Genomic DNA, 14079 nt, shown 5'->3' on the forward strand with positions numbered 1-14079 from the left:
ATTGGGTGATAGATACACAGGAATTTTTATATTAGTCTCTAGATTGCTATATCTTTAAAAAATTTTTTCTTCCTCTAATCCTATACACACACAAAATTCAAACTCTCCTATAATTAAATATAGCACACAGATCAGTCCTGAACTGCCTACCTAAATTGTTTCTCTGCTCTTAGATTTTTTAGATTATATCTAAGCATATCCATTTGTCTAATGAGGCTAGCCATTTGTCTGCAGCATGTAAGCAACAGGACCAAATTCAATGTCATCTGTTTACTTAAGATGTAAATGATATGCATGTAGCACAGTAGCCTTTGGGTACAAATGAAGTATCATTCAATGTCACCAGAGAAAATATAAACCAGCAAGGAAGAATAAAACACTGAAGGTCCAGCCAGCACATCATGGTGGGCTCTTTTTATGTGCCAGGCACTATTCTAGGTGCCTGGGATACAAGATAGTAAAACAAAGTCCCTGCCCTCATGGGAGCATATATATTCTGGTGTTAAACAGTCTTTGGGGAGAGATAATACCCAGGTATTGTGAAACCCCTAATTGCAATCTGATGTTTTGGAATAAATCTCCAGATTTCCAGCCATTTTACTAATATGTCCCATAATTTTTTTTTAATTATTCCTTATGTGTGTATCCATGGCAGGGGAAAGAGTCAAGTAGGAAACATACACGGTGAAAGTCTTGCTCTTTTCACATGTTTTCTTCATCTCCAGCTGCTTGAGGCATGCTTGTCATTGGTAAATGGGTTGTGGCTTTTCTCTGAGATTTCTGTTGTAAATATCTGGCGCTCACTGGGTTTGACCACCAAGACTCTTGGTGCTTTTCCTAGGTGCTTTGTAATATTTGAATCCTTGACTTTGCTGTGTCATCACCACCTCATGCTGTGGGTTGACTGTTCTTAAGCCTAATACCAGAAAGTAAATTTATTAATATCTAAATTCCAAGGCAGAGAGATTATGAGATAAAGGCTTAATTTTGCTCAAGAAATTCCCACTAAGAGACAGACTTCTGAGCTTATGAACTAAATCTGGGATGATCCACTTAGAAAATTTGTGATCATGGAAAGTTATTTAAGCTCCTTGAGACTCAATTTCCTTGTCTGTAAATGGGGTACAATGTCTACCTCCCTGGAGTAGTTGAGATGATAGATGTAGCATTCTTGGCACTAGGTCCAACACTTGGTAGGCACGTAATAATATCTTTTAGCTTCCTTATTTTGAGTCCCCCATCTTTCCTTGCCAGAACTCCATAATTTTAGCCGATGTACCTGATAATCTAGAGAGTGAACATGAAGAAGATGGGATGATTTTTCAGGACAGAAGCTTATATTAGAATTAGGGAATGCCAAGTATTAAACGATACTATCTAGCTATGCTCTTCAAGTATTTGTACTGAAGCATGCTACCAACCTCACTTACCCTTAGTCTCTCAGCAAAGCTGTAATCAAAAATCTGTCACCTTTACAATTCATTGAATATACTTTTCAGTGGAAGAAGTTCTCTCATTTAAAGGGAAAAAATTCGGGGCTGAGCAGTTAAAACCAAAGGTGGAAATGGGTTTTTCTATTTGTTCATTTGGTTTTGCTATCAAATATTTATTGGGTGCCACTTGGGTTACAGATTATACTGAACAGTTTACATTCAATTTCTCATCCTATTGTTCCCATCTTACAGAAAGGAAACTGAGGCACCCATCAACTAAGTACAAAAGCTGGGATGCGAGCCTAAGTAGTCTGGCTTCACCATGCCAAACTATGCCACCAACATTAGCATGACACAGAAAGAGGAAGGCCTTAGCAAGCTGAATCAGAGAAGTTATAGCCTTGACAATTTGCTCTAGGAGATCTCTTCAGATCAGGGAAAGGAAGGTAACAGCTGAGACTCTTGTGATTTTTAAGGGCAGTCCGTTTGGATGGAAACTTTGAGAACAGAGAAAAATTATTTCCGGAAAAAATGCATTATTCAGTAATATGCCCTTTAATGAATTACATCAAGAACTCACTCTTGTAAGGCGCATGGTCCATCATTCAGGAGAGCCATTACCATGTCATGAGGTGGAACCATTTCACCAGCCATAATTTTCATTGTTCTCCAGCTCAGTTCCCATTAGAAAAACTTAGCACATCGTTTTAAAGAAAGAAAAAAAACACCCAAGAACTCATTTGATGGAGACACTTATTCATCTTTTTTTTAATTTAACATCATTATTAATTATTCAGTTTCAAATATTTCAGGAATGTGGACTCTGTGGCAGTTTTATTTTATTCATAAGCAGAAAATACTAAAAATGTGAATTTCAGTTGCCTGCAGGAGCTCATGTCCACAATGTGTGCAGTCCTGGTTTTGCCTGTAGAAAAGGGAATGAGTGGATGGACATGTGAGAGCTTTCCTAGCCCAGATTTCTCTTTCTGGTACCACCAAGCCATCCCTTAGAAACCAAACACAATTGTCTGATACACAGCCTGAAGAAGCTCAGGTTCTGACAGGACTCACAGGGAGGAGGAGAGAACAGGAAGGGAGAAGAACACTCCCTGGAGGTTAGTTAGGTGAGCCACATAAAATTGCCACTGTTGAACCACGTTTTAGCCTTTAGAAAGGGCAGTTCCATAAAGTTTAGCCTAATCCTAAATGCTAGCCCAGATACTTTTTACTCTTAGACTCATATGTGACCATAGTGATTCTTTAAAGTAAGAATTATCCCCATTTTACAGATGAAGAAGCTGAATTAAATGTTCAAGTCGTTGTCTTAGTTTGCGTTCCTACAGAAGCTGACTTGAAGTCAAGGACTCCATACAAGTAATATATATGGATGACAAGCCCAGGAAACACTAGGAAGAGAATGGGAACATGGGACATGGAAGGGAAGCATTCCGTTATGAGGGCATTCTTAAGCCAGTTTCCCTGTGGACAGCTGGAGGCTAATTCTGCTGGGGAACTCTGGGAACCTATGCAGAACACATGCCTCAGCATTATCCACCTAGGGGCACAAGAAAACTGGGCAGGTTACATACAGACTTTCTTTAGTCATAGGTTCAGGCTGCTTGGGATTGAGAAAGTTTGTTAATGTCCTAGTATTTCCACATTAGGTTAGAAATAGGGTCAGAGGGCACTCATGTGGTAAAGTGGGACATAGGGCAGTGCCTAACTGTAGCTCCAACAGTCCCTCATCTGGTACTAACAGAGATAGAAGTTGGACTTGTAGCATTCTACCTTCAAAACCCATTCCACCATCTCTCTCCCTCTCTGCCAAATAAATAAATAAGGAGCACGTGTTCAGCCTAGCAGTTAAGATACCTGTATTCTACATCAGAGTACCTGAGTGTGATTGGTTTTTTGCTCTGGCTCCTGACTCAAGCTTCCTACTAATGCAAACCCTGGGAGGCAGCAATGATGATTAAATAACTGGATTTCTGTCACACATGTAGGGACCTGGCTTATGTTCACAGCTACTGACATTGGCCTCAGACCTGTTTTTTGCCAGGCCACTGTGCACATTTAGGTAGGGAGGGAACCAGCAGGTAGAACTGTGTTTCTGTCTCTCTTTCTCCTCTCTCTCTCTCTCTCCCTCCCTCCCTCTTTAAAATAAATATATTCTTCACACAAAAGTATAAGGTTCTTTCAAATAAGGAAAGATCAGGGCCCCAGGACAATCAGCTATCAACCCTTAAGTTTTATCGGGACAGCTGTAAGATCACTAATGAGAAGAAAAATTGTCTATGCTTCCTGCTGTATAATAATAGCAACTATATTTGTGTAGCCTTCTCAAGTTTACAAAATGCATGCACATTCATTGCCTTATTTGGCCCAGATTATGCCCATGAGACAGAGTGGAGTTCATTCACTCATGAGATTATTATATCCATGTATTTCCTCCATAACTATTGAATTTGTGTTCCAGGAACTTTCTAGATAATACAGATATACAAGTAGACCAAAGAGTCACTCACTCCAACATGGCAGAACTTATATTCTAAGAGGAGTAGCAGAATAAAGAAACACAAAACATAGTGTCAACACATGATTAGTACCATGAGAAAACTGAAAAGGTGATGGTGATGGTGAAGTGATGATACAACTTTCATAGATGTCTAGAGGAAGGACAATTCAGGCAGAATCAAGAACAAGATGAGCAGTACAACATGAGCTTGGCAAGATACAAGTCCAGAGAGGTAATAAGGACAATTTCCCAGGTCACTAGCCACAGTCAATATTTGGGTTTTGGCTCTGAGTGTGACAGGGGACCATCGGAGGATTTAGAGCAGGAGAACAGCACGTTTTCTTTTTCTTTTTTTTTTTTTTAATATTTATTTGTTTATTTGAAAGTCAGAGATACATAGAGATAGGAGAGGCAGAGAGGGAGACAGAGTCTTCCATCCGCTGGTTCACTCCCCAGTTGGCCACAACGGCCGAAGCTATGCCAATCTGAAGCCAGGACCAGGAACTTCTTCCAGGTCTCCCATGTCGGTACAGGGGTCCAAGGACTTGGGCCATCTTCTACTGCTTTTCCAGGCCATAGCAGAGAGCTGGATGGGAAGTGGAGCAGCAGGGTCTCAAACCAGTGCCCATATGGGCAGGGCATCAACCCACTGCACCACTGTGCCGGCCCCAACAGCACGTTTTCATAGGTTCAGGTTTTGTTTATCACCAAGTCTCATGGCAAGCAAAACCCAGAACCAAAACTAGCATGATTCTGTGCTCCCACTCAAATCTATGATCGTTTACTAGAGCTGAATGTCCGTGGTATCTTGTTTTTTCTGTCCCTTACATGGTTGTGTATGGTTTCCTCACCAAATCTTAAAACAACTGTTGCTCTCTATGCGTTTGGCTCATTGGGACTTGCCTTTGCCCTTCTGCCAATCAGCTCATGAGTATCCTGTCCTCTTAGAGTTATCCAGTGAAACATGCCACCCATAAACTTACTCAACTGGTATGTAAGCTTGACATTGAAACTCAAGCAATGACATAGAGAAATTTAAAAATAACAACTCTAGGGACAGGCATTTGGTACAGCATTTAAGATGCCACTTGGGATGCCTACATCCTGCGACCCATATAGGAGATTTGGACTGAGTTCCAGGCTCCTGAATTTGGCCTGGCCTAGCCACAGATGTTCTAGGTATTGGGGTCATGAACCAGCAGATGGAATATCTGTCTCTATTTCTCTGCTTTTAAAATAAGTAAAAAAGTTTTAGAAAAAGTTCAGTTCAGAAATAATAGTAATAATAATAACCATGGTAATCAAAAAGTTTAACGTTACACATTTCCAGGCATCTTCATGATTTCAAGGATTTTTTTTTAAATCAAGAACAAGTGAAATTTTCTGACATTAGACTAAGAAAATAAGATTACTGAACCTTTCGTTCACTATATTCTATTTCTCATCCAGGCCATGAACCTTTCGTTCACTATATTCTATTTCTCATCCAGGCCAACATGGAATCATGCAAAAGGTGCAATGAGATATTGCAATTGCTTTTTTCTTCACCATTACTACTTTTCGTTTCTAACGTTTCAGATTACTTTCTCCAGATCCAAAGCTGCTTTATTTGGTAAATTACAATGTGGGGCTGCTTTGGCTGCTTTTCAGTGTCAATACCCACAATAAGAGTGTTTACCCCTTTGTCAAGTGAGGAGCAAAACAGAAGCATTCTGTCCCTCCAGACCTGCACTGGCTTTGCAGTAGTGACAGAAGTAAACATTTGCCTTCTGTCACTGCAGCAGGTCAGCGTGACATCAGGCACACATGTGCAGAGGAAGCAAGTGGATAGATAGTCACTTGTTTGGCTATATCTACAGCTTCAATTCTGTGTCCTCTGGAAATGTAATGTTTCAAAGACAGAATGATATTTCTGTTCACTTATTAAGGGATGACTAACTCGCTTTTGGCTGCACTACAAATGAATCACGGTAACAATCCCCAAATTGCAACTTCTGGTGTTCTGATGTAATGCATTTCTATTAAAAGAAGAGGAAAGAGAGTGGGTGAGAGTGAGATCATGCAAAGACAGAACATAACACCAAGGGAGCTAGTGTAATTTATGAACTGCAGAGACCAGATCCATCTACATCATTTAAGGTGTTTTCTTGTGTTCTGGGTGAGGATGCTTGCCACTTAGTACCTACCCATTTACAGTTGTAGAACATATACTCAAATCAAGACCTGGAATCTGGAGGGGATAGAGTGAAGAAAACATTTCATTTAGAAGTGGAAACCAGATGTTCCTTGAAAGCATTTATAAGGAATTTTGATTTAGTATCATGTGGAAGTAACACTTAGGGGCAAATGATGCAGGTTAGGAAGTCAAACTAACAGTCTCCCTTTTTACTTTTGTTAAACATGCATGCATCATTCTTTGGGAGTAACAGAAAGAGGGTGAGAATGTGAGACAAGGAGTGAAAAGTAGCTGTTAAAGGAGTGTCTTCAAGCAAACCGCCACTGGAGGTGACTGGGGCTCCATCCCACTGGGGACCTGGAGAACCTGAGCCTCCTCCAAGTCCTCCTTCACATGTACCATTGCTGGGACATTGCTTGAGGCCTATCCCAGGGCGTGTTAATTGTCCTACATAGGCAGGGTGGCCTTCCTGCCTCCCCTCTTCCCTCTTCAACAAGAAGCAGATCTTTTTCTTAAAGATTTATGATTTGAAAGGCAGAGTTAGAGAGAGATGTCTTTCATCCTCTGGTTCACCCCCAAGATGGTCCTAACAGCCAAGGCTGAGCCAGGCCAAAGCCAGGAGCCAGGAGTTTCTTCCAGTTCTCCCACATGGGTACAGGGTCCCTAGCACTTCAGCCATCTTCTGCAGCTTTCCCAGGCCATAAGCTGGATCAGAAGTGGAGTAGCGGGGACCTGAACCAGCACTGATATGGGATGTCAGCTTTGAAGCTGGGGGCTTTTCCTGCCACGCCACAACATTGGTCCTAAGAAGCAAATTTTTGAAGAGCCAAAAGATATGGTATAAGATCCTCTACACCCACAGATATTTTTCCTGTGTTAATCACCAGTAAGGAACAATCACTTCCTTCCTCCAAGATCCCTTGTGTACTTTCCTCTACAAGGTGTCCCTGCTGTCTTCTGAGGAAGGTCTGAGTGTGCCAAAGAGAGGCAGAGAGGAAATTAGACTCTGGCCTGTCGTGACCAGCAGTCCACACTGGCTCTGTCCCAGACTCTGGCAGAAGGGGATTACAAGAGCCAGTGCCTCCCCAGAATGAAAAATCACTCAGAGAGGAAATCATTTTTTTGTCAATAAGCCTATTTTTTTAATCCTGTTTTCTTTCTGAGTTTCAACTACTATGAGATCTGTCATTGCTCTAAAAAGAACTTCAATATTGATACCTCATTGATATTTATGAAGCTAACTCTCTCTTACCCATTATCTGATTGTGTCATTTTGGGTGTCATTCATCATAGAATTATGTAGTGTTAGAAACAGAAGGATCTGTCCTTAAAGATTAGTGAGATGAGCCCAACCCCCCTTTTTTACTTACAAACCTGAGACCTGAAGTCTCAGGAGGGTTTCTGACATCCCTAGGGTAAGCAGCAGAAGCCATACTGGGAGCCAAAACTTACTGCTAGATTCCATTACACACCACAGTCTTTGAAAAATTTTATTTGGCAACTCCAGAGGCTGGATGAAGAAGAGTGGTTGGTAAATTCAAAACTCACCCCCTTCAGTACCTGTTAATATTGCCATGACATGTTGCTGTCTGAAAATGAGGTTTGGCTCTTTTCTTGTAGTGGGCCCCAGATCTCCAAGTGCGGCCATCCCACAACTGAGTCATTATCCACTGCTAGTCATTTGCACTAAGGAGGCTGCAAAGTCTTCATTATCCCCCTACGTCTCTTCCTGACTGCTGAATTTGTGTCAGTCTAGGGCGAAGTATACTCCTATAAAGTAAAGTCCAATTTAGATTCCTGATGTGCCTTTTACTTACTGGGTCATCTTAGCTGAGTTATTTAAATTCTTTTTAAATTCTTTTTATTATTTATTGGAAAGGCAAAGAGACAGAGAGAAAGCTCCCATCCACTGTTTTATTCCTCAAATGCACACAATGGCAGGGGCTGGGCCGGGCCAAAGCTGGGAGCCAGAAACTCAATTCAGGTCTCCTCCACATAGTGGCAGGAATCCAGATACTTCAGCTGCCACCTGATGGCACTCAGGGTCTGCACTGGCAGGAAGCTGGAGTCAGGAGCCAGAGACAGGAATCAAACCCAGGCATTCAGTTGGTGGACATGGGCACCCTCACTGCTATGCTAAATGTCTGCTCTGAAATTCTTTAGATCTTAGTTGCTCTCCCTGTAAAATGAGGATAACAATGTAACTACTTCCATGGAGTTGTATTTGAATAAATTTTGAAAACAGTATAGATAGTATTTAGCAGAGAACTTACTATTGCTACTATCATTCTTTTTTTTCTTTTATTTGACAGATAGAGTTAGACAGTGAGAGAGAGAGAGAGAGAGAGAGACAGAGAGAAAGGTCTTCCTTCCATAGGTTCACCCCTCAAATGGCTGCTATGGCCGGCGCTGTGCCAATCCGAAGCCAGGAGCCAGGTGCTTCCTCCTGGTCTCCCATGCAGGTGCAGGGCCCAAGCACTTGGGCCATCCTCCACTGCCTTCCCAGGTCATAGCAGAGAGCTGGACTGGAAGAGGAGCAGCCCAGACTAGAACCTGGTAACCATATGGGATGCCAGTGCCTCAGTGAGCCATGGTGCTGGCCCACTATTATCATTCTTAACCTGAAGGGCGATAGGAACAAACAAGCTAAGAAGTTAAACAGTGTGTTCAGAGCCTTCAAATCAATGTCAGTTTAACATTCAGTTCTGGACTCTGGCAGCAAATAAAATAATGATCAAGCATGTCATGATCAGAATTAACATTGGGTTGGGCTTTACTAGTGCACAGTGCTTGGTGTGTTTACTCATGATCTTCCCATTGTTTTGGATATTGTATGTCATGTGATTTTCCATGTGTGAGTACAAGCATGCAAAATGTAGGGAAATTATCCTATTATTGACAACACAACCAATTTGATGAGTACTCTTTGGATGTTTGTTTAGTGAATAATCTAGAATCTATACATAGTTATGGAACCATTGATTATATGTTGACTCATATGACAGATTCAGATTATGCTGATGGTCAAGACTATTATTTTGTGTCACTTTTCCTTTTCTGAGCATCTCTTATCTATTTCAATAGTGAGGTCATGTGGTATGTGATTATCAGTTTTGTGGATTAGCTGAAACACAGCTTCAATTTCTAACTTCTTTTTCCTCTCTGAATATGTCTGGTACCACAGTTCAGAACACTACTAATATTCTTACCACTCTGATTGGGGCTCCTTTAGAAAAGTGAATCAGCAGTCTAAAACCATGTACAGATAGATGCCCAGGTAGCATGTGCAGTGTATCTACCCAAGGCATTGTGGACAGCTATGAGCGGGTGGTGTTGCATTCTGATGTGCAGTCATAAGAACCAAAGATCAGAACTGAGCCATTTCAGAAGTCATAGATAGAACGGAGTTTCAATTCTCCTTATCCATGCCTCTCATTACCCTTTCACCTCCACAGACTTCGCCTGCCATGTGGGTGGCTTCAGCCAACACTCCCTCTCTGGCTGCTTTGTCACTGTGCCTCACTCTGATACTTAGAAGCAAGAGTGACACATGCTCTACCCACCACTCCATCAAAAATTCAAGGCAGCCACACCTCACACCAGCTTATGCTGAGTTGAGAAACCTTTCCATTTTCCAAGGCTCCCTCCTGTGGTTTAGTGGTACTGCAATGTATGGGTCTAGGGGTCATAGAAGTAGACTGCAGATCACTAAATAGTTGACAATTCCCACCCAACAGGGCATGGTCGCCTTAGAGAATGGATGGAAAATATCCCCTTGCTATAATTGGGTTCAGCCCTGTGGCTTAACACCATCTTATTTGGCAATCTTTTTCTCTTGACATATTTAGTAATCACTCTAAGGGAGATTTATTACACTGCTCATGGTCACAAACAATGCACTAAATATTACACATGTGCATGCTTTCAATGCCACTCCTTTTCTAGCCTAGTCTGAGTCTCTCCCCAAAGTCTTAACTCTTATCAAAACTCTCATCTTTAAATTTCTCTTGGCCCTTCCTTCTTCCAAAATAACATTTTATGCTTTGGAATTTTTTTGTAGTTAGGAGTTCTTTTAATCAAAATTTGCTAAACCATGCTTAGGGAAGAACAGACGAAAACACACTTTCACAGCTGAAAACCACTGAACACACTGTATTCGCCATTAATCCTAAAGCACAAAAACTTAGCATATGGTGGGGTTATGAAAATAGCTTCCTAGGTATCTCTCAGAGACTGTGTGTGTGTGTGTGTGTGCCAAACATAATACAATAAAGTGTTTTCTGAACCTGAATGTTGGTAGCCATGAACAGAGGTGGGAGAAAGGGGCACTGAAAATTGGGATTAACCACTCACACGCTGTGCTGATGAAAGGACTCTGACAGCTAGTGCCCCTCAGACAGTTTCAACAAAGCACAGTATCCCAATCACTCAGGCACAGGCATAATGAGATGTCTTAACAAATAATCCATGTAGAACCAATCTGAGGGAAAATACATGAGAACTAGGGAGACGCTTTCAGGAGAGCCTGCTCATTGCTAGGCATGTTCTTTGATATGCTCATTCACCAACACCCAAGCTACATGTCTGCCACTCCCACCAGGAGAAACTGCTGGCTAACGGAAACAGTTGCATTAGAGACCAGTGTAGCTACAGCTGTAACAGTAGCCTGATACCATTTAAAAAGAAGCAATCAGGCCTACTATGCCTAACTGTAGGGCTGCCCTGAGCCTTGGTTTCTCACCTGTAACATGACTTGTTGAGAGGATATAAGATATGATACATGGTAGTAGCTCATTTAAGTCTCTTACTGCCTCCTCCTCTTGCCTTGTTTTCTCATCTTATCATACCTGAACTGGAGCCCTTGTGAATTTTAGGCAATAAAAACGCAAATCTAGGAATTCGTTGCTGCCAAGAACCTTCACTCAGCTGCCAGCATTGCCAACCTAAGACATATGGTAATGAACTAAGAACACAGGTGCCTAGTGTAGCCCAGTGCTCTCTCCCTTACTACGTGAGTGACCTTGGTCAAGTGACTTGGCTTCACTATCTCAATTTTCTCATCTGTAAAATGAGGCTACTACTACTATCTAATTTGTAGTTTGCTTAAATGAGTTCCTCTAGGTAAAGGGCCTGTAACTGTGCCTGGCGTGTAGTAGCAGAAACTGTTAAATTACCACTTGTATTCTTACACTACACTTTGACAGATTTTCAGTACGTGAGCATGGCAAATTCTACGTCAGGCAAGGGATGTAGTGTGAGTCCCATTGTGCTCCTTTAGTGTGAGTCCCATGCATCCCAGCAAGGCTCTTAACAGATACAGCTCCCTTCTCATATATGCAGACAATGGAAGCCAGAGAATACAAGGGCCTCAAAGTATACCTCTTGTCTTTCATGATACAGTGAATGAATTAGACGAGGTGATCATTTAACTGCCCTGCAAAGGGGCAGTAAGAGACAGACCTGCACAGGACCTCTGCATTCGGAATTGAACCTTAGTACACTTCTTACATTATGTTTTTAAGAGGCAAATGGAACAAGGGACCCATACAAGGTTTTCAAACATTAGAGATCAATGAGGATACAAATAAAGAATGGGTGGAAATAATGCTGGTACAGCACTTGTTGAGTTTTAGTTGCATCAGAATCCCCTGGAGGGCTTGGGAAATTCCAAATTCTTAGCCTCAAAGCCAGAGATTCTGATTACAAGGTCTTGGTGGAGGGAGAGGGTGGATTGGGGAGTGCCAGTTTTCTCTTCTGACATGCTCCCAGATTGTGCTGATACTATTGGCCCAGGGGTCACATGGTGACAGCCACCGATCCAATGTGTTTTGCGAACCAACTACCTATTTCTGATCTATGGTTATAACCTTTATTTGAACTCTTTAGCTTAGAGATGGAATGAATAACCCCCCCCCAAAAAAAAAAGGAGAAACATTTGAACTTATAAACCTAGTGTCACTTATTAATGTGTAATTTTCAGTAATAAACATTAACTGTCATTTTTTTCCCCTTAGTTGCATGCTGCTGTGACCAAGATCCAGGTTCCAAGGCCTGGTTTTAATTACACATTCGCTCACATATGTATCCTGAATAATGATAAGACTTGCATCGTGGATGACATAGTGCACGTTCTTGAAGAGCTAAAGAATGCTCGGGCCACCAATCGGACCAATTTTGCTATCACATATCCGATCACTCACTTAAAGGACGGGAGGGCTGTGTACAACGGGCACCAGCTTGGGGGCGTCACAGTGCACAGCAAGGACCGGGTGAAATCCGCAGAGGCAATCCAGCTCACCTACTACCTGCAATCAATCAACAGTCTCAATGACATGGTGGCCGAGAGGTGGGAGTCCAGCTTCTGTGACACTGTCAGACTGTTCCAGAAATACAACAGCAAGGTCAAAATGTACCCTTATACTTCCTCGTCACTGAGGGAAGATTTCCAGAAGACCAGCCGTGTGTCAGAACGCTACCTGGTCACCAGCCTGATCCTGGTGGTCACCATGGCCATCCTCTGCTGCTCCATGCAGGACTGCGTCCGCAGCAAACCCTGGCTAGGCCTGCTCGGGTTGGTGACCATAAGCCTGGCCACTCTTACCGCAGCCGGGATCATCAATCTTACTGGGGGGAAATACAATTCCACCTTCCTGGGAGTCCCATTCGTCATGCTAGGTAATTACTGCCTTTCATTTTTTCTGTTTTTTTTTCTTGCTGGTGTTGGTGACTGGGTTCCTAAAAGGCCAGGAGTAGCCATCTAACAACTTTGTTTCATTTGTAGTGTCTTCATTTTGCCCAGAAGTCCTGGGACTGATGCTCTAAAATGCTGGTCATCAGCAAGAAGCAACCTAATCTAAATGTGCCAGAAATCTGAAGTCCAAAGTCCTGGGTTCCAGACCTGGTTCTCCATTACGTAGCTGTGTGGTATTTAACAGTAACCAATCTTCTCTGTGCCCTAGTGGCTTAGGTTGTGCTTTTCCAGAAGCAGCCTCTGAGTCACGGATTCAGATACAAGTAGTGTATTTGGGAGGTAAGAGCAGGAAGCACCAGTGTGGGAGTGAGAAAGTGAGATAGAAAGATCATTGCTGTGGGCCTGTGGCGCAGCCCCTGCAGGGCCCTATGGGAGAACATGTAGGACATGCCTCAGGGCGGTCCTCCCTGAGCAGTGAGGAAGCTGAGCTATTCACCCAGAAGCACTGTGTGTGATTCACTGAGGGTTGTTGCCTAGGGCAGTTAACTCCTCAACAATCCCTAGGGAAGACTGAGCACACTCCAGCAGCCAGATAAAGCCATCAGGTGACTTTCCAGTAAGAAGCCTTCAGTGAGCTCAAGAATGGTGAGTGGGAGGGCATGGGAGCTGGGCATTCATGATGTCTAATACCCTCAGTTTCCCCTATCTTATGGATAGCATGGATGTGAGCATCACACAGAAGGGCCTGATAAATGTACAAGAACTTTGAAAGAAACATGTGAGACACCAGCAGGAAGAGACCTTTTTTCCTGTTCTTGCTCTAAACCCAGGAGAATGTTTGAAAGTGACCACAATGTGTGTTTCCAGGGTATTCAGTCAGCTGGGGGGTGGGGTGGGCAGGAATTTCCCTGATAGAGATAAAATCAAAACAAAGTCTTTGTGGGCACTAACTCAGTTGTTCTGTCTATCCAGTATGGAAGATGGCATGCCCAGCAAACCTGATGGCTGGGTCACTGAAAGCCAAGAATTCAAGAGGTTAGCTTACCCTCTTTTCTTTAGCAAAATTAAGGTGTCATTTGGAATCAGATCCTAACGTGACAAACAAGTAGCATTTTGTTGTTGTTGTTGTTGTTGTTGACTGAGAAATAGCCATGGTTGAGTTCACTAGTATGCCTGATGCCCTATTTTAGAGTAGTAGGAAAGCAAAGAATTTCCATAGAAAATCTCACTTACAAGTTAAATAATAAGCAGCACTAGTAGGGCT

At 42.5% G+C, this 14079-nt stretch overlaps 1 protein-coding gene across 1 annotated transcript in view; it reads left to right on the forward strand.

The window, feature by feature from the left end:
* Positions 1-14079, forward strand: part of PTCHD1 (patched domain containing 1) — a 59951-nt gene that overhangs the window by 27366 nt on the left and 18506 nt on the right. Inside the window, exon 3 of the mRNA XM_008272447.4 lies at positions 12139-12799. Within this exon, the coding sequence (XP_008270669.1) occupies positions 12139-12799 (661 nt within the window). The remainder of the gene's footprint in view (positions 1-12138; positions 12800-14079) is intronic.

This window comes from Oryctolagus cuniculus, chromosome X, assembly GCF_964237555.1.
Source record: "Oryctolagus cuniculus chromosome X, mOryCun1.1, whole genome shotgun sequence".
NCBI classification, from domain to species: domain Eukaryota; kingdom Metazoa; phylum Chordata; class Mammalia; order Lagomorpha; family Leporidae; genus Oryctolagus; species Oryctolagus cuniculus.